This window comes from Lipotes vexillifer, unplaced genomic scaffold (genome assembly GCF_000442215.2).
Source record: "Lipotes vexillifer unplaced genomic scaffold, Lipotes_vexillifer_v1.1 scaffold308, whole genome shotgun sequence".
NCBI classification, from domain to species: Eukaryota; Metazoa; Chordata; class Mammalia; order Artiodactyla; family Lipotidae; genus Lipotes; species Lipotes vexillifer.
The window spans coordinates 2,605,952-2,633,578 of record NW_006792985.1 but is presented as its reverse complement, the minus strand read 5'-3'; the positions used below and the strand labels follow the sequence as shown (position 1 = coordinate 2,633,578).

Genomic DNA, 27,627 nt, shown 5'->3' with positions numbered 1-27,627 from the left:
ATGAATGGAACCATATAGCATATACTCTTTTGTGTAAGGCGTCTTTCACCGAGCGTTATGTTTAGAGATTCATCCATGTTGGGTATTTCAGTAGCCGTTACCTTTTTAGTGCTGGGTAGGATTCTGTTATATGCATAGAGCACAGTTTGTTTATCCATTCTATTGATGGATACCTGGGCTGTTGCCAGTTTGTAGCTATTATGATAAAACTTCAGTGAACATACTTATATAAGTCTTTTTGTGAATATATGTATTTATTTCTCTTGGGTAATAACTAGAAGTGGAATTGCTACATCGTATGTTTAGTTTTAAAACTGCCAGACATTTTCCCAAAGTGGTTGTACCATTTTTACTCCTACGAGTAATGTATGAGTGTTCATTTGTTCCACATCCTCACCAGCATAAGGCGTTGTCAGTCTTTGTAAGTTTAGCTATTCTAGTGGGTGTGTTGTGGGTTTAATTGTGGTTTTCATTTGCATTTTTCTGATGACTAATGATGTTGAGCACTTTATTACGTGCTTATGTTTTCTATATATATTTCCTTTGTGAAGTGTGTGTTAAAATCTTTTGCCCATTTATATCCTGGATTCTAGTCCTTTGTTAGATCTATATTTTACAAATACGAAAACCCAGTCTGTGGCTTGAGTGTTCATTATGTTAATGTATTTGAGCAGAGTATTTTGTCTTGGTAAAGTCTAATTTGCAATTTTTTCTTTCATAATTACTGGGTTTTGTATTATCTCTAACCTTTGCCTACTCACAAGGCAAAAAGATATTTTCCTGTGTTCTCTTCTAGTTATTGTTTTAGCCTTTATATTTACCTTTCATACGTAGGCTTATGATCCATCGTGATTTAATATTTTATGTATAGTGTGAGGTAGGAGTCAAGGTTTCTTTTTTTCCATATACATACCTTGTTTTAAAACTTCCCTTTCCTATATAGATTGTATTGGCACCTTTGTCAAAAATCAATTGGCTAGGGCTTCCCTGTTGGCACAGTGGTTAAGAATCCTCCTGCCAATGCAGAGACGTGGGTTCAAGTCCTGGTCCCAGAAGATCCCACATGCCGCGGAGCAACTAAGCCCGTGCACCACAACTACTGAGCCTGCGCTCTAGAGCTCACAAGCCGCAACTACTGAAGCCCGTGCACCTAGAACCCGTGCTCCACAACAAGAGAAGCCACCGCAATGAGAGGCCAGCACATCACAACGAAGAGTAGTTCCCACTCACTGCAACTAGAGAAAACCCATACGCAGCAACAAAGACCCCTTGCAGCCAAAAATAAAATAAAATAATTTTTAAAGAAAATCAATTGGCGGGCTTCCCTGGTGGCGCAGTGGTTGAGAGTCCGCCTGCCGATGCAGGTGACGCGGGTCCGTGCCCCGATCCGGGAAGATCCCACATGCCGCGGAGCGGCTGGGCCCGTGAGCCATGGCCGCTGAACCTGCACGTCCGGAGCCTGTGCTCCGCAAAGGGAGAGGCCACAACAGTGAGAGGCCCATGTACCGCAAAAAAATAAAATAAGATTAAATTAAATTAAAAAAAAAATCAATTGGCATTATAAATTTGGGACTGTATTCTCTTCTGTTCCGTTGATGTGTCTTTGTCTCTATGCCAGTACCACAGTCCTGATTACTGTAGTTTTATACCTTTAAGTAGTATAAGTCTTCTAACTCCGTCATTGTTTTTCAAGATTGCTTTGGATATTTTAGGTCCTTTGCCTTTCTATATAAAGTTTATGCTTATCACTTTCTATTAAAAAGTGTGATAGCCATATTAACAAACTGAAGGATAAAAACCATATGATCATCTCAATAGATGCAGAAAAAGCTTTCAACAAAATTCAACACCCATTTATGATAAACACTCTCCAGAAAGTGGGCATAGAGGGAACCTACCTCAACATAATAAAGGCCATATATGACAAACCCACAGCCAACATAGTTCTCAATGGTGAAAAACTGAAACCATTTTCTCTAAGATCAGGAATGAGACAAGGTTGCCCACTATCACTGCTATTGTTCAACATAGTTTTGGAAGTTTTAGCCACAGCAGTCAGAGAAGAAAAAGAAATAAAAGGAATCCAAATCGGAAAAGAAGATTTAAAACTGTCACTGTTTACAGATGACAAGATACTACACATAGAGATTCCTAAAGATGCTACCAGAACAGTGAATTTGGTAAAGTAGCAGGATACAAAATGCACAGAAATCTCTTGCATTCCTATACACTAAAGATGAAAAATCTGAAGGAGAAATTAAAGAAACAGTCCCATTTACCATTGCAACAAAAAGAATAAAATACCTAGGAATAAATCTTCCTAAGGAGACAAAACACCTGTTTGCAGAAAACTGTAAGGCACTGATGAAAGAAATTAAAGGTGATACAGACAGATGGAGAGATGTACCATGTTCCTGGATTGGAAGAATCAACATTGTGAAAATGACTGTACTACCCAAAGCAATCTACAGATTCAGTGTAATCCCTGTCAAGCTACCAATGGCATTTTTCACAGAACTAGAACAAAAAATTTTACAATTTGTATGGAAGCAGAAAAGACCCTGAACAGCAGAAGTAATCTTGAGAAAGAAAAACAGAGCTGGAGGAATCAGGCTCCCTGACTTCAGACTATACTACAGGGCTGCAGTAATCAAGACAGTATGGGTGGGAGGGAGATGCAAGAGGGAGGGGATATGGGGATATATGTATACATATAGCTGAGTCACTTTGTTATACTCAGAAATTAACACAACATTGTAAAGCAATTATACTCCAATAAAGATGTTAAAAAAAAGAAAAAAGAAAGTATGGTACTGGCACAAAAACAGAAATATAGATCCATGGAACAGAATAGAAAGCCCAGAGATAAACCCATGCACGTATGATCACTGCATCTTTGACAAAGGAGGCAAGAGTATACAATGGAGAAAAGACAGCCTGTGAGCCATGGCCGCTAAGTCTGCGCATCTGGAGCCTGTGCTCCGCAACAGGAGAGGCCACAACAGTGAGAGGCCTGAGTACCGCAAAAAAAAAAAAAAAAAAAAAAAAAAAAGATTAAAGACCTAAATGTAAGGCCAGAAACTATAAAACTCTTAGAGGAAAACATAGGCAGAACACTCTATGACATAAATCACAGCAAGATCCTTTTTGATCCACCTCCTAGAGAAATGGAAATGAGAGCAAAACTAAACACATGGAGACCTAATGAAACTTGAAGCTTTTGCACAGCAAAGGAAATCATAAACAAGACAAAAAGGCAGCCCACCGAATGGGAGAAAATATTTGCAAATGAAGCAACTGACAAAGGATTTATCTACAAAATATCCAAGCAGTTCATGCAGCTCAATATCCAGAAAACAAGCAGCCCAGTCCAAAAATGAGCAGAAGACCTAAATAGACATTTCTCCAAAAAAGATATACAGATTGCCAACAAACACATGAAAGGATGCTCAGTTGTCACTAATCATTAGAGAAATGCAAATCAAAACCACAACGAGGTATCAACTCACACTGGTCAGAATGGCCATTATCAAAAAGTCTACAAACAATAAATGCTGGAGAGGGTGTGGAGAAAAGGGAACCCTCTTGCACTGTTGGTGGGAATGTAAATTGGTACAGCTGCTATGGAGCACAGTTTGGAGGTTCCTTAAAAAACTAAAAATAGAACTATCATATGACCCAGCAGTCCCACTACTGGGCATATACCATGAGAAAACCATAATTCAAAAAGAGACATGTACCACAATGTTCATTGTGGCACTGTTTACAATAGCCAGGACATGGAAGCAACCTAAGTGTCCATCGACAGATGAATGGATAAAGAGGTGGCACGTATATACAATGGAACATTACTCAGCCAAAAAAGAAATGAAGTTGAGTTATTTGCAGTGAGGTGGATGGACCTAGAGTGTGTCATACAGAGTGGAGTAAGTCAGAAAGAGAAAACCAAATGTTGTATGCTAACATATATATGGAATCTAAAAAAAAAAAAAAAAAAGGGTTCAGATGAACCTAGAGGTAGGACAGGAATAAAGACGCAGACGTAGAGAGTGAACTGGAGGACACGGGGAGTGGGGAGGGTAAGCTGGGATGAAGTTAAAGAGTAGCATTGACATATATACACTACCAAATGTAAAATAGATAGCTAGTAGGAAGCAGCTGCATAGCACAGGGAGATCAGCTCGGTGCTTTGTGACCACCGAGGTGGAATGAGGGGGTGGGAGGGAGGCACAAGAGGGAGGGGATGTGGGGATGTAAGTATACATATAACTAATTCACTTTGTTATACAGCAGAAACTAACAGCATTGTAAAGCAATTATACTCCAATAAAGATGTTAAAAAAATAAGTAAATAAAAAGTGTGATAGGATTGGGAATGTGTTTAAACTATAGAAGAATTTTGAGAAAATTACCATTTAACATTGTTTTCCAGTTTATGAACATAGTCTATCTCCTGGTTTCCTTAAGTGTTTTTTAATTTCTCTTAGCAATCTTCAGTTTGGATATTTTGTAAGCTTTTTGTTAAATTTATTCCAAAGTATTTTGTTGATGCTATATTAAATGAAATTTTTTAAAATTGTATTTTCAAATTGTTTGCAGCTAGTATCTAGATACATGGTTGATTTTTGTATATTAACCTTATATCATATGACCTTACTATAAATTCACTACTTAGTTCTAAAAGTTGTTTTTGTAAATTTGCTGGGATTTTCTTCAAAAATAATCATATAATCTGCAGAAACAGTGAGTTCTAATTTTTCCATTTGGATTTGCATGCTTTTCTTTTTCTTGCCATATTACAATGGCTAGGACATTCTGTACAGTGTTAAGTAGAAGTGTTGAGAGTGAGTCTCTCTGTCTTATTCCCAGTAATACAGGGAAAACTTTTAATATTGCAGTGTTAAGTACAGTGTTACTTGTGAGTTTTTTTGTAGATACCTTTATCAGATTGAAGAATTTTGCTAAGAGTTTTTATCATTAACTCATTTGTCTAATGATTTCTCTGTCTGTATTTAAATGATCATATGATTTTCCTCCTCTATTCTGATAATATATAGCACTTTGATTGATCTTTTAATGTTAAACTAACCTTGCATCCCTATTTGGTCAAAATGTATTTTTCTTTTTATATATCACTGGATTCATCTTTCTAATACTTTGTAAAGGATTTTGTTCATGAGGGATGGCGGTTTGTGATTTCCTTTTATGTAACTTCTTTGTCAGGTTTTGGTTTTAGTGTTATGCCGGCCCTATAAAACAACTTATGAAGTGTTTCCTCCTCTATTTTCTGAAAGAGTTCATGTAAGATGAATATTATTTCTTCTGTAAGTGTTTGCTAGAACTCAACAGTAAAACTATCCAAGACTGGAGTTTCTTTATGGGAGGGTCTTAGATGATTAATTCAATTCCTTTAATAGATAAAGGGATATTCAAATTTTCTGTTTCTTCTGTGTCCATTTTGGTAAATTATATTTTTCAAGGAATTTGTTTTATCCAGATTGTCAAACTTTTTGGTATTAAGTTGTTCGTAATGTTCCCTTACTTTGTCTTTAATGTCTGTAGGATGTTAGTGATCATCCCTCCTTCACTCCTGATATTGATTACCTGTGTTCTCTCTTTTTTTTCTTTATTAGTCTAGTTAAGGTTTATCAAATTTTGTTCTTTGTAAAGAATTAACTTTTGGTTTTGTTTATGTCCTCTACTTAATATATTTCTGCTTTTATTTTTATTATCATCTTCTACTTGCTTTGGATTTCCTTTGCTCTTTCTATGCTTAAGCAAGGTATAGAAACTTATCACTATAGACCTTTCTTCTTTTCTAATAAGTATTTAAAGCTTTAAAGTTTTCCCCTAAGCACTGCTTTGGCTGAATCCCACAAATTTTAATATGTTGTATTTTAGTTATTATTCAGTTCAAAATGTTTCCTAAAATTGTTTGCATTTTGACCCATGGATTATACACAAATGGATGGTTTAATTTCTAAATTTCCAAAAACTTGGAGTTTTTCTTGATTTCTCAATGTCATTGATTTCTAATTTAATTCCATATTGGTCAGAGAGGGTCTGTTCTATACAATTTCAGTTTCTTGAAGTTTTTTTATTGAGGCTTATTTTGTGGCTCAGCATATATGGTCTGTCTTGGTGAACAAACTATGTATATTTGATAGAATGTGTATTCTGCAGTTGTTGGATGTAATATTCTGTAAATGTCAATTCAGTCAAAGTGGTAGATAGTGTTGTTCAGATGGTCCTTGTCTTGGGGTTGGTTTGTTTTGTTTTGTTTTGTTTTCTATGTAGTTCTATCAGTTGCTAAGAGAGATTAAAATATCCAACTATGATTGAAGAATTATCTATTTCTCCCTTTAGTTGTATTAGTTTTTACTTCATTTATTTTGAAGATCTGCTCTGAGGAGTATGCACATTTATGATTGATATGTTTTCCTGGTATATGAACTTTTTATCAATATGAAGTTACCTTTTTATCATTATGAAATGTCCTTTATTTCTGGTCTTGAAGTTTCCTTTTATTGATGTTAAATTAGACATTACAGCTTTTACATACTTAACTGTTTTCCCTATGTAGTATCTTTTTCCATCCATTTACTTTCCACCCATATGTGTCTCTGCTTTGAAACTGTGTTTCTTTTAACAGTCTAGTTGGCAGTTTTATGGAAGTCTACAGTAGTTGGGTCTTGTTTTTTAACCCATTTTGACAATGTCTGCCTTTTAATTGGAATGTTTAATCTGTTAACATTAGATACCATTAGATACCATTAATATTTGCATATACCAATTTAGTCACTCCCTCACTTTGGTTTTCAGTAGCCAAGAGTAATGGTTTTACTGAATACCATTATTGTCTAATTCTGTGCAATGCATTTTTTCTATATCCTTTAATAGGGAATGTCTTCTTAAGAGAGAGGGTCTGTCATATCTAACACAATTCCTTGAGGAGAGAAGGTATAGTAAGTCCCCTACATACGAACCTTCAAGTTGCGAACTTTCAAAGATGTGAACATGCGTTTGCATGTCCAGTCACGTAAGTTAGTTCATGTGTCTGGCATTATCTGTAAAAGTTGGGTACCTAGGCTAATTTTGTTGGACTTATGAACAAATTGGACTTATGAATGTGCTCTTGGAATGGAACTCGTTTGTATGTAGGGGACTTACTCTACTTAAAAAACATTGTTAAATGAGTGCAGTGGGAAGAACTGTGCACTAAGAATTAGGTTCCAGACATTTCTGTTGTTATCTTACATTATTAATGAGGAGGCAGGACTATATTATTTCTAAAGTTACTTCTTTCTGTGACATTGTATGCTTTGAAGATTTCTACTGGAATGGGAATTTTTATCTAAAAGATGTGCTCAAAGGTTATTTTTCATCTAGCAGTCACTTTCTGACAATGACAACTTTTCTATAATGCATTTATGTGTATAGCCCTTAAATTTGAATGTGAATACAATATTAAAAGAATGTGTAATAACCATGATTGGTTTTTTCTATTAATAGTACATTGCTGTTGGCTCTTCAGCTGTCTGATTAGGAGTATAAAATGGTAGCATTCTTGTCGGCTACTGAAAGAATCAAAACCCAAACTGTTATGGGTTGTTTTTCATATATCTTAAACCTTGTCAACTAGCATGATAAGGGACCAAAGGTCCCTGATTACTCTCTAAGCTATGTTACCAGGTGAGTTTTTCATAGGTTGTACTCATTTAAAAATTGAACTTCTGTTCCTGTCTGTTTCCTCAGTTTGTGTTGGGCAGAACCTTACGTTATAGACCCTCTTGACATAACTGCCAATATCCAGGAAGCAGACTTGACCACCATCTCAAAAGGGAAAAGATAGTTATTTTAAAATTCTCAGACATTCAACTCAGTCATTCTTAAGTTTGGAATATCACTAGCACAGCATTATACAGAACATAAGATTTTGTTGAGAATTGGAATCAGAAGACCTGGGTACAAGTCCTGACTTTGTCTCTTAGAAGCTCATGATCAGGGTTGGAAAATTTGGTACGTTTCCTAAACGCCCAAGAATTTAACAAGTCTGCCTCTCCCCGCTGCCCAATGGTATGGTAATTGAACTCAGTAGTAAATGAGAGCCACACTGTCGGATGGCTGTCTAAACAGTGTGGTGGGTTATAGCAGGCCATAAAATGCCAGCTCAGATATCTTGCTTAGATTAGTTGACAGCCTTTATGAACATATTTGCAATTGTTTAAAAAACCAATCATACTGATATCTTTACATCTCTCTTTAATGAAGAGGTGAAAATTAGTGATATGTAGAACTAAATATAGCATTAACAAAAATCCTTTAAAAAATGACCTTATACTGTATAAGATGACCTTATATTCTGTTCTTTAGAAAATACTCCATTGTTTTTGCTCAAATTTGATAGGTATTTCTGCTTAATTGCTTTTCAGATGAAAATACAATTCTGAAAGAAAGATAGTGGTAAATAGAAAATATTGGCTTTTAAAAATGAGTTATTTTTTGTTCCTCCATTTCTGCTCCTGCAAAAGGTAATGACATTTTCCCCAAGAGGAAAGACACTTTTGAAATGGAGTTAAATTATTGTTTGCGAATAAGGTTTGCCTCTATGTCCTGCACTACATTCTAACTACTTATGAAGAGTCCTTATCATCCTCGCAGCAGCTTTCTCTATCAGTCTTGCTTGGGCCTTTGATGATCGGTGCAATAGAGATTAGCTAGTGGATTTCTCTTTCCTCTAGATGAATTCCCATCTGTGCAGTTGCCTGTCCTCTAGTTTTAGTATTGCTAGGTACTGTTGTGCTGCCAACTTTGCCGATAACTTAATGGCATCCTTTTAGGAAATACTGTGGGTTGTTTTTTTGTTTTGTTTTGTTTGTTTGTGTTTACTTATTTATTTATTTATTGGCTGCGCCTTGCGGCACATAGGATCTTTGTTCCCTGACCAGGGATTGAACCCTTGCCCCCAGCATTGGGAGCATGGAGTCTTAACCACTGGACCCCCAAGGAAGTCCCAGGAAATACTGTGGGTTTTATAAAAATATCAGTTAATAGAGAGGTTTTATGATACAATTTTGGAATGCCTGATTGTAAAATGTTCTCACTTACTTTGTTAAATATACTCAAAACTTAGAGTTTTCCGCTTTTTGGTTTTTTCAGCTGTCATGCAATATGCTTTCTCCATAATACATTAGTGTTTTCTTTTTTTAAATTTTTAAAAAATATTTATTTATTTATTTTATTTGGCTGCATCGGGTCTTGGCTGCAGCACGCAAGATCCTCGTTGTGGCACGCAGGATCTTTTTTGTTGTGGCACACAGGCTTCCCTCTAGTTGTCGGGGCACAGGCTCCAGAACGTGCAGTCTCAGTAGTTGTGGCTCGCGGACTCTAGAGCGCAGGCTCAGTAGTTGTGGTGCACGGGCTTAGTTGCCCCGTGACATGTGGGATCTTAGTTCCCCCAACCAAGGATCAAACCCACGTCCCCTGAACTGGAAGGCAGATTCCTAACCACTGGACTACCAGGAAAGTCCCTTAATATTTTAAAACAATGGTTTTCTCCAAACACAATAATTGGTATTCGAAGAAGATGAGTTACATGTATTCTGCATGCCTTGGGACCCACCTGTTTGAGAGGCATGAGACTTTCTGATCTGATTGTTTCAGAGAAGCTAGCTGTCAGAGGCAAGATTTGATAAGATCTGTGCCCTTTTTTGTCTTATGATTCATTGTTTAGTAACTATAGATTAGTTGTTTACCTTTGGTTCTTGCTGCCTGTAGTAATCCTATATAAAACCTTAGGAATAGGGTAATAGTGTAAACACTTTGAATGTCTAGAGTGAAAGACTTCAGAATCAGTCCTTCAGTTCAGTAATTCGTAACCTTCTTAATAATTATTATTAAATTAGATAAGTCAGTTTTATTGACAATTATGAGTTGTCAATAATGAACTTAAAGGAGAACAGTAGTTACAAAACTATGGAAATTTTATGATTTTTATTTTTCAAGAAAAAAAGCTATGAACTTCTTTGGAAAGACGAAATTAAGTGGCAAAAAAAGGCTTCCCTCACCCTGCCCGAAGAATTGAGAAAGTTGTAGAAGGGTACACTGAGAAGAATTATTTCGTTCTAGGAGAAGTTGAAGAGAGGACAGATCTGATGTCCCATGCTGAATTGTCCAAGCCATGTGATAGAGTGAAACACAGGGCAGGATTTTTGAAGTCAGACAGACCTACCTTCAAATCCTGACTTGGATTTTATGAGCTCTGTACCCTTGGACAAAGTATTTAATCACTTTAGGAACTTCAGTTTCTTTATCTGTAAAATGGGGATAATAAGACATACTTCATAGAGCTAACGGGAGCATTCAGTGCGTGTGGAGTATATAGTGCAGTGCTTGGCCGCAGTGGCCTCTAGGTAATGGTTCCTATTCCATTGTATCAGCAGACCACTTAGCAAGTCATTTTCCTCTTCTAGATTCTAGCTTGAATCTAAAGTGGTACTCATGGGCTTCCCTGGTGGCACAGTGGTTGAGAATCCGCCTGCCAATGCAGGGGACATGGGTTCGAGCCCTGGGCTGGGAAGATCCCACATGCTGCGGAGCAGCTAAGCCTGTGTGCCACAACTACTGAGGCCCACGCGCCAGGAGCTCGTGCTCCACAACAGGAGAAGCCACTGCAGTGAGAAGCCCACACACTGCAACGACGAGCAGCCCCCGCTCGCCACAACTAGAGAAAGCCCACACGCAGCAACGAAGACCCCAACGCAGCCAAAATAAATAAATAAATAAATTTAAAATGGTACTCACTACTCTGATATCTGGTTTTAGTGAAGGAGAAAAATGATTCCTAATTTTGTTAAGTTGTTGCTAAGATTAATAGGCTTGATAAAAAGACTTGTGGGTATAGAAGACATTTCATCTGAATTATTCCTATGATCATTATGCATACCCTCCCTTCCCCCCTCTTTTGTTTTCTTTTATTTAACATAACTAAAATATGGAGTGGGAAATATATAATGCAGATGGTTTTCACTTCCATGAAAAATCGTTGCTAGGAACTGAAAATTAGGGTTCTCACAGTTGAAATCCCTGCTTTCAAGGAGATTATGGCTGCAGCACACTGAGGAGAATAATAATGATAATGGTGATGATAACATTACTTTGTGCCGGCTCAGTCACGTCAGTCCCATGAGGTATAGCTACTATTATCCTCATTTTGCAGATAATGAAACCGAAGCACAGGGAGGTTAATAACTTTCCTGTTTGCATAGTTAGGAAATAGCAGAGCCAGGATTTGAACTCAGATAGTCTGGCTCCAGAGCCCACACTCTTTTTTTTTTTTTTTAACTTTTTAAAAATTTATTTATTTTATTTATTTTTGGCTGAATTGGGTCATCGTTGCTGCGCGTGGGCTTTTTCTAGTTGCTGTGAGCGGGGGCTACTCTTCGTTGCGGTGTGTGGGCTTCTTATTGCAGTGGCTTCTCTTGTTGCAGAGCACAGGCCATAGGCACACGGGCTTCAGTAGTTGCAGCTCGCGGGCTCTAGAGTACAGGCTCAGTAGTTGAGGCACACGGGCTTAGTTGCTCCGCGGCAGGTTGGATCTTCCCGGACCAGCGTTCGAACCCGTGTCCCCTGCATTGGCAGGCAGATTCTTAACCACTGCACCACCAGGGAAGTCCAAGCCCATGCTCTTAACCACTGGGTTAGAGCTGGGAGGACAAAAGGAAGACATCCTTTAAATGAGAGCAAATGTCCTAAAGCTTTGGCAAGTTGTTTACTTTTCGATTTTACTCTACAGGTATTCTGAGAGAAGCCTCACAAAGTGCATCGGAATTACTATTGAGACCAGACCAGATTATTGCATGAAGCGGCATTTAAGTGATATGTTGACTTACGGCTGCACAAGGCTGGAGATTGGGGTGCAGAGTGTCTATGAGGATGTGGCCAGAGATACCAACCGGTAAGACGGTGCAGATCATCTTGCACAAGCCTTCCTTTTCCCCCACCGATTGGATGTGTGTTACTACCCATCTGACAGGGAGAGGTCTAGGTATTCCTCCTATTCATTCTTCTGTCTGTGCTCTTAATTCCATCTCCTCCTTCCTTGATTTTCAGTCTTTCTTTACTGGCTTTTTTCCAGTAGTCTATAAACATGCTCATCTCTCTTCCAATTCTTGTGATAAATAGCCTTTCCCATATGGAAAGCAGAGGGCAGGGCTCAAGGTTAGTAGTTTAAAGCATGAGAGAAGGCCAAGGAGAATAGGAACAAAGAAAAGGGTTTGAACAAGAAGGAAACTAGTGTGAGATTTAAGAGATTAGTTTTGGTGAAGCAAATGCCAGTTGGTAGGGTAGTGAAAGAAAGGCTGGTGAGGTGATGGGTATAAACTTTGAGAAATTTGGGAATCTAAGGAAGGAAAGAAATAAGGGTTGATGGAGCCATATGAAGTTCTCTTCCCTCCAGAAATAAAGGCAGGCTTCAGGGAGTAAGTTTGTGTTGAGTTGGACCTTAAAGGCTGCTTCACTTTAATAGGATTTGGATAGACATGGCAGAGGGTTGTGCTCGGAGAAGGAAGTAAAGGGAAACTAGGGAAACACATGGGTCAGCATCTTAGCAACAACCAGGAAGAGTGCCAGGCTAAGGAGGGCGGATGCTTCCCTTTAGGTAATAGAGGTCTATTAAATATTTTGCACAGGAAGAGTCAGATGGATATCAAGCTTGAGAAAGATCAGCCTGCATAGGATGCGTTCTTGTCGGGGAAGGCTTGAACCGGGAACGCTGGTAGGGCTGCTGCAGTAACCAAGGCTACGCCACAGAGGTACCTTGGGGGTGGAAAGAGTCTCTGGAAGGTCAGGGAAGCTTTTCGAAGAAAGTGACATCGAAGCCGAGACTTACAGGAAGAGTCTGAGTTAGTCAGGTGGGGAAGAGGCAGAGTTTTTCAGGCAGAAAGAAGAGTACGAGCAAGCTCCTGAGGATAGGAGCACATGGCACATTTCGGGAAATTGGAGTGGTTTCATTTGGTGGGAGTGTGGAGCGTGAGGTAGGAGCGTGGTAAGAGGTGAGGCTGAAAGGGTCAGCAGGGTGGCCAGACCATGGGGCGCCTTAGAAGTCAGCCTAGCAAGTTTGGGCTTTAATCCAAGGCCAGGCTGCAAGCTAACTTGTGATCAAGGCATATCTGCATTTTATTTTTTTTATTTATTTATTTTAAAAGACTCATATTTTATTTATTTATTTTTGGCTGCGTCAGGTCTCAGTTGCGGCACACAGGCTCCTTGCTGTGGTGCACGGGCTTCTCTCTGTTTGTGGCGTGCGGGTTTTCTCTTCTCTAGTTGTGCACGGGCTCTGTAGTTTGAGGCATGTGGGCTCTAGTTGAGGCACACGGGCCCAGCTGACCTGCGACATGTGGAATCTCAGTTCCCTGACCAGGGATTGCACCTGCGTCCCCTGCATTGGAAGGCGGATTCTTTACCACTGGACCAGCAGGGAAGTCCTGGGGATCACAGTGTGAGGGTGGACTAAGGAGACCAAGCTAGAAGCAAGGTCAGTTCAGAGGCTGCTGCAGTAATTTAAGCAGGAAATGATGTCCTGAAAAGCAGTATTCGGTGACTGAGTGGGAATGAGGGTAAGAGAGAATGGGAAATAGTGAGGCTTGGAGGGAAGATGAGTTTCATTTTGAATAAACTTAAGTTTTAGATACTTGTGGGACAACTGGTTGAAGGTTTGCTTTAGAGCGGGCTATCCAGCAGAACATTCTGTCGTGACTGAAATGTTCTGTACCCGCACTGTCCACTGTGATAGCACAACCGAGGAATTGAATTTTTCATCTGAATTAATTTAAAGATAAACTTGAATAACCACGTGTGCCTTGTGACTCTAATATTGTACAGTGCAGCATTAGAGTATTGGATATTTGGGCGTGGTGTCAGAAGAGAGGCCTGGCCCAGTCATATAGATTGAGAAGTCATTAGCAAAAAGAGATTAGAGGGGCTTCCCTGGTGGTGGCGCAGTGGTTGAGAGTCCGCCTGCTGATGCAGGGGACACGGGTTCGTGCCCCAGTCTGGGAGGATCCCACACGCCACGGAGCGGCTGGGCCCGTGAGCCATGGCCGCTGAGCCTGCGCATCCGGATCCGCAACGGGAGAGGCCACAACAGCGAGAGGCCCGCGGACCGTAAAAAAAAAAAAAGAGAGAGAGAGAGAGAGATTAGAGATGGAAGCCATGGAAATGGATGGGAACCTTCAGAGAGTGGGAAGGAGTCCATGGTTTGTAGGATTCTTTGGTGGTGAATGGGAATGGCTAGGTGGTGAAAGGATTGACACAGGGCTTCAGTCTTTAGTAGCCCCAAACTATTATTCGGGCTTGCTTCTTACTTGAATGTGGCACTAGAATGTTAAGATGATTTATACAGCTGGCCCCAAATGATTCTGCCTTGTCACTAAATCATTCTCTCTTCTTACTTTTTTTTTTAGGGCCCTCCAACCCACCAGAGTGAAATCTACTTTGTATATAGATGTATCTCTCTCTCTCTCTCTCTCTCTCTCTCTGTCTCTGTCTCTGTCTCTCTCTTTCCCCCACTCCCTCCCTTTCTTTCTCCAAATGAAATTATTTGTTAAAAGATTTTTAAAGGAAAGAGCATAACAAGATGCTGCTCCTGCATGGTTTTGAGCTCATTATTCTTGTTTTAAACCTAGATATTTACATTAGCAAGCTTATTTTGGCCGATGATGCTAATCAAATAATTTTAGTGTATATTAACTCCTGTGACCTCAGTCACTCACTGTCAGGACTTTGAGTAAGTGCATAAGGGAATTTCTGAGAAATATCTCAGAAGTAAAATTATTTTTTTCCAGGCCTTCTCAGAGGTGGAGATGTAAACATGACTTTCTAAGATTTCTTTTTCCCCAACCATATTCTTCATTATAGAGCTACTGTTACCTGTCTCAGAGATTGTTTTCCCTCTATTCCTTGTACTCACCTTGTTGCCCATTTATTTGTGTAACAGGTAGTGAATTTTCTTCCTCAGGGGCCACACTGTGAAGGCGGTATGTGAGTCCTTTCACCTGGCCAAAGATTCTGGTTTCAAAGTTGTGGCTCATATGATGCCCGATCTGCCAAATGTGGGACTAGAGAGAGACATTGAACAGTTTACAGTAAGTGTTACCTTAAAACAAGCTACTTGAGAATGCCTCTGCATGCTGCTTCTACCCTCTCTGCTCTTTGATTATTTACTGTTGATTTTTTTCCCATTATTAAAGCAAGACATTTTCATTATAACACAGTGGAGAAAGAGGAGTCAGTCACTCACAGCCCCGACACCAAATAAAACTCTTTACATGTCAGTATACGCCCAGGATTTTTTTATACTTAAGATTTTTTAGGGGATGAGGTGGGTGATACATAGATACACAAAGATATACCTACACTTACGTACATGATAGGTAATTATTTTAATAGCTTTTTCACTTAACATTATAGCAAGCATTTATTCCTGTTATAGCCTGGTCTCTGTTAAAAGGTTAACATATTTAAATATCCAGTTAATTTCCATTGAACAAATATGCCATACTTTGCTTAACCACTTCTAGTTTTTTTAATTGAAGATATTATCAGTTTTTGATATTGTAAATAGACTGCACATCAGCAAATTTTACGCCTGTAATTTTTTGTAGTATTTAGGGTTATTTCTTTAGGACAAATTCCCTGGAGTAGAATTATCAGGTGAAGGCAATAAATACTTTAAGAATCTCACCATATTACTTAGTTGTTTTTCCCAGGGTTGTAACAACTTACACTCATTTCAGCAGGGTTATCTTTTTCCCAAAATAATTCTCTCCTATGTATGTATTTTCTACATACATATATATACACACACACACACACACACACACACACACACACACACACACACACACACACACACATACAATATTTTATCTTTGTTAATTTGATGGATAAAAGTGCCGTTTCAACTTGTATTTTGTAATTATAAGTAATGTATTTTTCAGGTTTGTATTTAATAAGTATAATTCTTTCATCTTTTTGGAATTGTGTGTTTTTGTCCTCTGACCAGTTACTCTATTGGATATGAATATTTTTAATATTAATTATATGGACTTTCTAGGTAATAACATTATGGATTGTTTTTTATATTTGTTAAAAATATTTTCCCCAACCTATCCTTGACCTTTTGTTTCTGTTGTCAAATCTATTTTATTTACTTACTTACTTTCTTAGTGATGATTTCTTAAGATACTTCTAAGCTTAGAACTGCCTTTTTCGTACAGCATTTCATTAAACAGTGGAAGAAAATATTCTGTTTTCCTCTAGCCTTTCTGTTCTTTGAATTTTAATACCTAACTCTAGGGTTCGTTTGTTTCTTTATTTGTTTGTTTGTTTTTACTCTGTCACATGTTAGCTTGATTCATGTTAGCTTTGTCTTGGGAAATGAGATTGCTCAAAACTCTTTTTTCCTTCAGATTCTCAATTAGGGAAAGTGGCTTAAGGATATCCTTTTAGAGAAGAGAATGAAAGTGTTTATCAAGTTATTTCATCCACAAAATTGCTTTTATTTTGCTCTGTTTATTAGAACAATAGAATTCATCGTGCCTTATTTGTGAAGTTAATAATTCTTTCCTTTTAAAAAGTTTATTATTTCTAAGCCAATGAATTACAAATAAAAGCCTATTTTATAAGACAGCATTAATTCACAGATGTTATTAATTCCCCCATATTGACTGTGTAATAGATTTTGAGTCTAATATCTTCCCCTCAGTAGTACTAGCCAGGCACTCAGACTTCAAGCCTAAAAGGCACCTGAAACACACTTTTCTTTAGCACAGCTCCTAGGTGGGCCAGTGGTATAACCAGAATTCATAACTTTAAGTGCCCTTGGAAAAAATATGTCAAGTAATAGCAAATAGCTGAGTCTTAAAATTCATTTTCTTAGTGTCGTCAAAATAAAGAATAGTTCAGAAATAATATTGCAAAGACAGCCCTTCATGTAAACGGATTTATCTGCTTGTTTATAATCTTTTCAAAGAAACCTACAGGGAATATGAGCAGACCATATGCCTTTTCTAACTGCATCCCAGCAAATGAGTAACAAAATAGAGCTAAAATGAGAAATCTGATCTCTCTCTAGAGAAAAATTCTCTGAAAAATTAATCTATAGATTGTCTTAAATATTTTTACAAATCAATTAAAATTTTAAAAAAAAGACATGGGCTTCCCTGGTGGCACAGTGGTTGAGAGTCCGCCTGCTGATGCAGGGGACCACGGGTTCATGCCCTGGTACGAGAAGACCCCACATGCCGCGGAGCGGCTAGGCCTGGGAGCCATGGCCACTGAGCCTGCGCGTCCTTAGCCTGTGCTCCGCAATGGGAGAGTCCACAACAGTGAGAGGCCCGCGTACTGCAAAAAAAAAAAAAAAAAGACAGACCACCTAATAGGAGAAAGGGAAAAAAAAAAAAAAAACTTGAACAAACACTTCACAGATAGGATATTCAAATATTCAGTAAAACAATTTAAAAGTTCTCAAAGTCATTTATCTTCAAAGAAATGAAACTTAAAACTACAATGCATGGCTACTGTATACTCATCAGAATAGCTAAGAATAGCTAAAATGAAAAAAGACAATATCAAGTGTTGGTAAGAGTATGGAGCAACTGGAACTCTCATTTACTGCCAGTGGGAATATAGTACATCATATTAGAAAACTGTTTGACAGTATCTGCTAAAAGTGAACGTAGGCATACTCTATGACCCAGCAGTTCTACTCCTTCACGTTTACCCAACAGAAATGCACACACATATTTACCAAGACACAGTCACAAATTACTGAGTGTAGTATCATCAGATTGGAAACAACCCAAGCGTCCATTAAAGTCAAATACATAAATATTGTAAGTTGTGGTGTAGTCAATGAAATACATAAAACAATAAGAGTAAATTAATTATGACTTCATGCAACAACGTGGCTGATTCTATTCAGCATAATATTGAGCAAAGGAAACCAGATCCAAAAGACTACCTAACATTACAATCCTATTAATATGAGGTTCAGAAGCTTTGGATGGAATTGTAGCTGGAAACAGGCATATGGTAGGCTTCTGAGGTTTGGATAAGGTGCCTTTTCTTGATTTGAGTGTCTAGGTGCTGGCTACATGATTTGTAAAAATCTATCAAGGTGTACACTTATGATTTGTATACTTTTTTAATACTAAGATATATTTCAATAAAAGGTTTACTAAAATTTTTTTTAACTAGTTTTTGTTTAAGAAATCTTGTTTGGGCCTATTTGGAATTCACAACTTTTCCTGAATTAGTAGGCAGTATATTTTACACTTATAAAACTTCTTTTTTCCCTACTTTATTTTATTGTCACATTATTAGCAGCCCACAGATACAGTTCCCTTAATGTGTTTTATCCATAGGAAGGGTTGCTAAGTAAAGGGTCTACTTGTATAATTGTAGAAGTCTAAAAAATGTTGTATCTGTAGAGGACAAGATAGCCTTGCCTGGCGCGAATCCATAAAGCCTCTACCCAGCTATGTGCCTGCGTGTGTTAGTTATAAATTGGCTTTGCTCTCACACCTTGTTGCTTAGGTCAGTTCCGGGTCACTAAGAGCAGAGCTGGTCATTTGTATCTGTTCATTGCAGATTCACACTCTTAATTATCTAGTGGTAGGTACAGAGCTCATAGCTGTTTGTGATAAATAGCACTTGCTTATATTTTTCAGTAACTGAGATTTATTTTTGAAATGAAGTTTTCTTTTTTCTTATAAGCTGAAAGTCCTGGTTGTGATGGAGAATGTTTAACATCTTAGGAATTTATCCTCCAAGCATTAACTTCACCCTTTCCATCTGTCCTCAGGTCTCCAAAATGGTATATCATTTACTACTCAAAATAACCTTTAGCTGTTTTTGTATTTTATTCTTTTAAAATTAGACTGCTCCTGGATATCCAAGCTCAGGTTGCTGAAAATGCTTAGAGAGTGTCAGTTTCTCTTGAAAAAGTTATCTCCAGAACCTCTTGTCAGTAATGCGAAATCTTTCAAAGTCCATTAATGTTTGCCCACCCTTTGGACAATCAGAAGTTCTTTTTTTCCCCCACTGAGCTGTTTTTCCCCAAAGCCAGTGTGATCAAGTTACAGTTTGGCAGGTATGGTTAGAGGTGTTTGTTGTTGTTACTTCTTCATTTGCTTGGTTTTCTTAATGTAAAGGCTCGATACTTAAGGTAATATCATAGAATACAGGTAGTGTAGAATTATATCAGAAAAGACCACCTGTTGCAGCCTCCTCAGATAAGGAAACAAGACCTGACGCGGTTAAGTAACTGTTAAAGGCCATGGTGAGTCTCAGGTAGAAGCAGGCTCTTAGGAAGGCACCCTTTCTATTGCACCTTTCTGTGTCTCCTTCTTAGGCCAAGGAAAGTCTGTTTTATGATGAATGACTATGCATGACCTGAATGATGTTGAAATCCTGGTCGGGTTGGATCTTACAGAAACAGAACTTTCCGTTTTCAGTTATTTTTTATTTGTATCAAAGGAATACATGCAGAATTTTAAAAGTCAAATTGTACTGTAAGGCCTACAATGAAAAACAGCAGTACCCTGCCTTCCTTTCCCTTAAGTGCCCCCATGTCATTTACAAACGCTTCAGTGTCCCTGCTTCCTCCACATCCACTGCAGCTTGGCTTCTACTCACTGCCCACTGCCCGCCAACACACACACACACACACACACACACACTCTCTCTCTCTCTCTCTCTCTCTCTCTCTCTCTCTCTCTCTCTCTCTCTCTCTCTCTCTCTCTCTCTCTCTCAAACTATTCTTTCAAACATTGTAAAGTACTTGCTAATCTCCAAATCCAAAGGATACTTCTCGGCTGACATTTTATCCAGTCTTAGCACCTGTTATTGTTAAAGACTCTCCAGCTTTAAATTCTCACCTCCCTGGCTTTTGTGACTCTGCTGTCCCCTGGTTCCCTTTTTAACCTCTAGGACTATTTCTTTTCCACTAGATCTTCTTTTTCTTCCCACCACTTAAATGTGGCTTCTGTCTTTTGCTCTCATCTATATGCTTGTCTTTTCTTCTGTTGTTCTAACTTTACCACTTACACTTCAATTAATCTCATTTCCTCTCCAGCCTTAAGCCTTAGCTCTTAAGTCCAATTGCTGAATACTCTTCAACTAGCACCAGATGTCTTACTTGTACTTCGGACTTAACGTGTCCAATATGGACATGCTTCATTCCCCCCGTGGTCTCCTTGTCTTCTGTTTCCTGTGATATTGGTGTTCCATCATCCACATACCCTCCCAAGCTAGACATTCAGTCATTCAGAAGGAAAGAGAGACTATATGGAGCCAGACTGGGCCTAGTTTGAATCCTGGCCCCACCCGCCACTTGGTAGCAAACGGCCTGCTTTGTTCCTCAGTTTCCTCATCTCTGAATGAGGCTGTTGTGAAGGTGGGCAGAGGTAATGCATGCATCACGCTTAGAAGAATGCCTGGCACATAGCGAGTGCTCAGTACATCACTGCTGCTGCTGCTGTCGCTGTTCCCTCTACCGTGGGTCTAATCTAACAGGAGGTCCTATTACTCCCTCTGAATATTTTTGAGGGCTGTCGCCTCCTCTTCATCCCCACTGCCACAACTTCAGTTCACGCTTTTGTCAGCTCACTGCACAGGTAGACAGCTGCTTAGCTAAGTCCCACGGCCACCAGCCATGTTCTCTTCTAATGTATCATCCACATTGCCACCAAAATGATGTTTATTAAATTAATTTTTATCTTTATATCTTTTTATCTTTATGTAAAAGGTATTAATTAATAAAATTATTATTAACTAGTGTTTGAAAATCCAGTAAGTCCTAAAGGGGTCACATCAAAACACAGTAGTCCTCCGCCACTTTCTACTGTTGTGGCCAGGCCAGGGGGGGGGGGGCGGTCCCAGTATTTACCACTATGTTTCCTTCTTCTGTGCTTGGATTCCTGTTTCCTGACTATCAGTAGAGAGATTCTCTTGTCTTACTGTTACCAATACAATAGTTAAAGAGTTAATTCTTTGAACTCCCATTCTCCCAATATTATTAGGCCACTGTTTTAGTTATATGAGTAGTCAGTGTTTTCATTACAGTTTTCACATAAATTATTATTATTTGCATGGAGCCAAGTAATATACTATACTTACTTTCTTTTCTTAAATAACTTTTTGTTTTTCCTAGAGTTAACAATAAAATTGTCTTATTTCTTTATTTGCTTATTAGTTCTCTGAGTATCTGTAACCTTCAAGTGTGCCCGTTCAGTGTTAAAGCCCCTCTCTCAGTGGCCGACCCTATCAGATATTCTCTAAGTTCCTTTTTTAGGCTGGAGACATAACTCCTGGAGGTCTAATCTTCCAGCTCCAAACTGGACTGGCAGTTCTCTGTGCCTAGTTCACAGAGGTCTTCCTTAGGGCTCCTCTTCTCCACTCTCTAGGATCGGATCCTTTGTTTTTTAGAAACCAAGTTAATCCTTTTTATTGGTTTACTCCTTTACTTTACTAAAACACATTCTCCAGCAGCTTTCTAAGAAAGGATTCATCATGGGAAGTAAGCCTTTTACATGCCCCAAAATGTCTCTGTTCTAATACCTTCACACTTACAGAAGTCTGTGAAATCATTTTCCCTCCTTTTTTTTTTTTTAACTCCTTACTGACCAGGGTATTCTTGCAGAAATTAATGCCTGTGGCCAGCAATTTTTATTTCGGCTGATCAAAATTAATTCTGTTATTTCACTAACACTTTGTGGGTTATTACATTCAATAGTTACACCTGACACACCTGTAAAGTCTTCTAATTTTCATGAAATGTTGTCTTCAGTCCACTCTTCTGTAGAAGCAAAGGAGCATTCTCCAGCATCGTGAGTTTCATTTTCACTTTCCGTATCAGAATCAATCACTGAGGTTTTTGTCTTTTTGTTGGTATAATATTCACATCATCTGAATCATAACTATATTCTGAAGAACTGTCATTACTGCTATTTCTGATCCATGCTCATTCCTGGGACTCTGGTGTGACTGAGCTGCCCTTTCATCCGTATCCCCCTTTGCAGATAGTTTGTTTACAGTTTTCTTCATTTGCAAAGTCATTTACCAATCTTCCATCCATTTTCTGTCTTCCAAAAATTTATTGCTATCACTTATTCCCCCTCCTGTCTCCTCTGATATTCTCTTTGTTCTTCTGGGTTTATGCTTTTTAAAAAAATTATTTCCTCTTATTTCAGTGTGATTTTGGAAGGAAAGGAAAGAAACACATATTTTAATTCTTCATGTTTAACCGGAAGTCCAGTACCAATTCCGTCTATCATCGTTCTTATGAAAGGATTATATCAGCCCATATGTCCCCCTAATTTATTACACGAGTAACCAGAAGTACTTTACTGAAATCCTATGTTCCAATATAGATGCAGACTAGGTAGAAAGTGACTTGCATACATACTCCTTGTGGATGGCTACAGAATATTAAAGACCTCATGAATCTTTAATATATAAATGTTACGGGGAAAATTACATGCAATTACAGAAGAATAGCCCTAAGCCAAGTGGTGCACAAAGATTATAGCATTTAAGACTGTGACAGAAATCAGTGAGAGAGATCAAAAACTCTATAGTTATATATTTCTTTGAAAACCAAGTTAGACAATGGAAAGCTCTGTGAGAATAACAGTGCAAGATAAAAAAGCATTTTCACAATTCACAAGATACAGTACTGCTGGCCGTTTAAGTACTAATGCCAGGGTTGGGGTGAGAGGGAGCTGTATGAGTCCACCTTCATTCCTCCATCACATGTCAAGCGAAATCAAGATAAGAGCAGATTAGCAGTGCAAAGTCACAGAAAGGAGAATGCCTGATGTCTCCTTGCTACATCCCAAGTAAAGAAATAAGGCAGCCAGCTGGGATGATACAGTGCAGGAAATTACTATGTCAAAGTAGATGAATTAGATGTATCCCTCAGTGTCCAGATAACAAATGGACTGTGTGTATCCTGGGTTAGGAATGGTGCCAGTTGGCCTGAGGACAAAATAGTCATATCCAGGGGTCGGCATACTTTTTCTGCAAAGGGCTATATAGTAGACAGTTTAGGTTTTGCAGCCCAGATGATGATCTGTGTCACAACTTTTGAAAGTTTAAACAATTAAATATATTCCATTATTAAAGGAGGATACAGTCTGGAGGTGAAGGCAGGCATCAGATAAATTGTCAGTATGATGCTGCTAGGAAGGCAAGAATACAGAATTCCAAAAACATTTTTAAGTGAAGCAACTTGTATTTGAAGGTCAGGAAGACCTCTCTGAAGAATTGACATTCAAGCTGAGACCTGAAGATTAGCTAGGTGAAGAAAAACTGATGAAATTTCCAGGCAGAGGAAATTGCCTTTGCAAAGACAGAAAAGCAAGGCGGGGAGGGTGGCATGCGATGACACCACAGCAGTAGACCGGGGTTGGGTTGGTTAGCAAGGGCTTGGTCACCCAGCACACACATGTTTTGCTCCACTGAGGCTGTAAAAACAATGAGTTTCTGTTCTGTCTACCTTCCCTCGCTTGATAGGAAGGAAAGTCAGTCTAAGGACCACATAGGTATGTGAGAGAAGCCAGCCCCAGATTGAAACTTCACTATGGGTAATCTCCATATAACTAATGGAGAAGTCATTTTCTCTATTCACAGGAGTTTTTTGAGAACCCTGCTTTTCGTCCTGATGGTTTGAAACTCTACCCTACCCTGGTGATTCGTGGAACTGGGCTTTATGAGCTGTGGAAATCGGGAAGATACAAGAGTTATTCTCCCAGTGACCTGATTGAATTGGTGGCCCGGATCCTTGCCCTCGTGCCTCCGTGGACTCGAGTGTACCGAGTGCAGAGGTAATGTGTTAATCTTTTATGCCAGAAGTCATCAGTGACGAGTCTTACCTGTTAACAGTTTCTAATGAGAAGAGTCTTACTGCAAATTGATGGGTTTGAATTTTTTTAATTAAAAATGGGACACCTAGAATGCTGTCTGTAGATAGAGAGGATGGAAATGATAGGACAGCACGTCCAAGCCTCTTTGCCAGTATCACGTCTATTCACATGTTCATCTCTCCATTCACGAGCCAGGAGATGGAGGATGATGGGAAGTGGGCATGGTGTTTGGTTCCAGGAGCTTGTGATCTACATCAGCATTTCCTTTCTCAGATCTGCTCCAACCCAGATACTCTAGTGAGTGTGGGAGGAGGATGTGGAGCCATGTGTCTGTTATCCCTGTTCTGGAGCCTCTGAAGAAAAAAGAAAGAGTAGCAACGAGCATTCTTTACTGACATTAATGTAAATGTGGAGAAAGAGTGACATATTCTTGATAGTGTGAAGGAAATCATCTGAACTACTTTTCTAGGAGAAACAGATCTCATTTACAATCGTGGTCTTTTTTTTTTTAAATAGAAACATAACACTGAAGGAAAAATTTAGAAGCCATAAAGTTACCTATTTACCTACAATCCTGACAAGGCCATTCCTTGTACTTCCTGGTCGTTAAGGCATATTTCCACCACCCTGCCAAAAACTGCCTGGATTCCAGTATTACCAGTACAAGGCCAAATGGGGATCGATAAATGCATGTCCAGTCAGCTGCTGTGACTAGGATTCCACTGAGCACAACTGTGCTTCTAATAACATAAAGCAGAACTATCAACTAAAGGAAAATTATCAAGGATATAAAATAATGGATTTCCTTAAAGGTCAAAGGATATTTACACCACATTTCTGGCACAGTGTATTTATTTCTCAAATTTTTAAAATTATTGGCCCAACTTAAGGACCTAAATTGCTTAATGATCTCTATTTTTTAAAATACAGGTAAAAATACTAAGGAGATAGTGACTAGAAAATCAGCCATCAAAATCATTTGCATTATCCTTCCTCTTCTCTTCCACCTTTCTGGAACAATTCAGTCCAAAAGACATTAGGAGCTACTGAGCAAGGCAGGCATCCACACGAGGGACACAGGGAGAAGGGTGTTCTCGGGGAGGAGGTGGTGGTGTGGTTCAGGCTGCTGCAGCCCAGATGTGTGAGGAAGGCGTTCTCACTGAGGGCTGACCTGGCACCAGATGTCAGAGCTCAGTAGGGCGAGGAGGATGTGTCTGAGGGGTGTGGAGACGAGGACAGCAATGGAGGGTCAGTAACTTGCAAGGGGTGGATCTAATAAGTAGATAATATTAAGGATGATGGGAGCTGGGTTTTCTGTTATGTGAAAAGGGAATGACAAATATGAAAAAGGAGAAAATTCAAATGTACCCCATGGTGTTTGGGAATAGGAGATACTGGTGTGAACTTGTGGTTTTCAACATGTTGGTAGAGATAGAAATAATTGTAAATGTAACAAACGATAACAAATACAATGGTGTGTGCACATGTCCTTTTCACAGTCTGTTTAATGGCCACGATTTTTGCAGTTTTGTGCTGTTTGTTGGTGATTTATTTCACTGTTTAAAATGGCCTCTAAGCATAGTACTGAAGTGTTATGTGTAGTGTTCCTGAGTGCAAGAAGGCTATGCTGTGCCTTACCTTATGGGGATTCCCTTGTGTGTTATTTGTTGTTTTTCCCTTGCTGCTTTTAGTATGTTTTCTTTGTATTTAATTTTTGACAGTTTGATTAGAAAAGGCATGTGTTAGATTAGCTTCGTTCAGACATGAGCTATGAGCCATGAGTTTCATGATAATGAATCATCTGCCTATTTATTGAGAGAGAGGAGAAAGAGAGAGAGACACCTTAAACAGAAATACACATAAAGTAAGGTCATGTGTTGATCCACTGATGGAAATGCTGTGACCAGAGGCTCACAGGAAGCTGGGATGGAGTCTAGGATTAGACAGTAGTAAAGTGCCAATGTTAGTTTCCTGATTTTGATGGTTGTATTACTGTTATCCAAGAGAATATCCTTGTTGTAGGAAATACTTAGAGTATTCTGGGGGTATTGGGACATCTTGTTCCCAATTTACTTTCAAATATTATACTTCAGGAATATAGTTATTTGTACCACACTTGGGAATTTTTCTGTGACTTTGAGATTGTTTCAAAAACTAAATACAATAGAAACAAAGATGCAGTAAGTAATACTAATAACAACAAAAGAAAAATAGTATTTGCATTTAACTCACTGGGGCAACCAGAGAACAGTGAAGACACTACTTCCCAGCAGCAGAGCAGGGCAACAGATATCACAGAATAGAAATTTCACAGCCGTAGACACCATAGTTTTCCTACCAAGAGTAACAAGGCATAGATCACACGGGCAGTCAGATGAAGAATTTGCATTCTCCCCATTCACTTTTAGGTTTAAATTTTTTTTTTTTACATCTTTATTGGAGTATAATTGCTTTACAATGGTGTGTTAGTTTCTGCTTTATAACAAAGTGAATCAGTTATACATATACATATGTTCCCATATCTCTTCCCTCTTGCGTCTCCCTCCCTATCCCACCCCTCCACGCGGTCACAGAGCACCTAGCTGATCTCCTTGGGCTATGCGGCTGCTTCCCACTAGCTATCTACCTTACGATTGGTAGTGTATATATGTCCATGCCTCTCTCTCGCTTTATCACAACTTACCCTTCCCCCTCCCCATATCCTCAAGTCCGTTCTCTAGTAGGTCTGTGTCTTTATTCCCGTCTTACCCCTAGGTTCTTCATGACATTTTTTTTCTTAAATTCCATATATATGTGTTAGCATACGGTATTTGTCTTTCTCGTTCTGACTTACTTCACTCTGTATGACAGACTCTAGGTCTATCCACCTCATTACAAATAGCTCAATTTTGTTTCTTTTTATGGCTGAGTAATATTCTATTGTATATATGTGCCACATCTTCTTTATCCATTCATCCGACGATGGACGCTTGTTTCCATCTCCAGGCTATTGTAAATAGAGCTGCGATGAACATTTTGGTACATGACTCTTTCTGAATTATGGTTTTCTCAGGGTATATGCCCAGTAGTGGGATTGCTGGGTCATATGGTAGTTCTATTTGTAGTTTTTTAAGGGACCTCCATACTGTTCTCCATAGTGGCTGTACCAATTCACATTCCCACCAGCAGTGCCAGAGTGTTCCCTTTTCTCCACACCCCCTCCAGCATTTATTGTTTCTAGATTTTTTTGATGATGGCCATTCTGACTGGTATGAGATGATATCTCATTGTAGTTTTGATTTGCATTTCTCTAATGATTAATGATGTTCAGCATTCTTTCATGTGTTTGTTGGCAATCTGTATATCTTCTTTGGAGAAATGTCTATTGAGGTCTTCTGCCGATTTTTGGATTGGGTTGTTTGTTTTTTTGTTATTGAGCTGCATATAAATTTTGGAGATTAATCCTTTTTCAGTTGCTTCATCTGCAAATATTTTCTCCCATTCTGAGGGTTGTCTTTTGATCTTTTGGTTTCCTTTGCCGTGCAAAAGCTTTGAAGTTTCATTAGGTCCCATTTGTTTATTTTTGTTTTTATTTCCATTTCTCTAGGAGGTGGGTCAAAAAGGATATTGCTGTGATTTATGTCATAGAGTGTTCTGCCTATGTTTTCCTCTAAGAGTTTGATAGTTTCTGGCCTTACATTTAGGTCTTTAATCCATTTTG

At 38.8% G+C, this 27,627-nt stretch overlaps 1 protein-coding gene across 2 annotated transcripts in view; it reads left to right on the top strand.

The window, feature by feature from the left end:
- Window positions 1–27,627, top strand: part of ELP3 (elongator acetyltransferase complex subunit 3) — a 109,527-nt gene that overhangs the window by 32,375 nt on the left and 49,525 nt on the right. For both annotated transcript variants that reach the window (XM_007466155.1, XM_007466156.1), the window contains 3 exons: window positions 11,795–11,956; window positions 15,017–15,143; window positions 23,695–23,888. In XM_007466155.1, coding sequence (XP_007466217.1) covers window positions 11,795–11,956; window positions 15,017–15,143; window positions 23,695–23,888 — 483 coding nt within the window. The remainder of the gene's footprint in view (window positions 1–11,794; window positions 11,957–15,016; window positions 15,144–23,694; window positions 23,889–27,627) is intronic.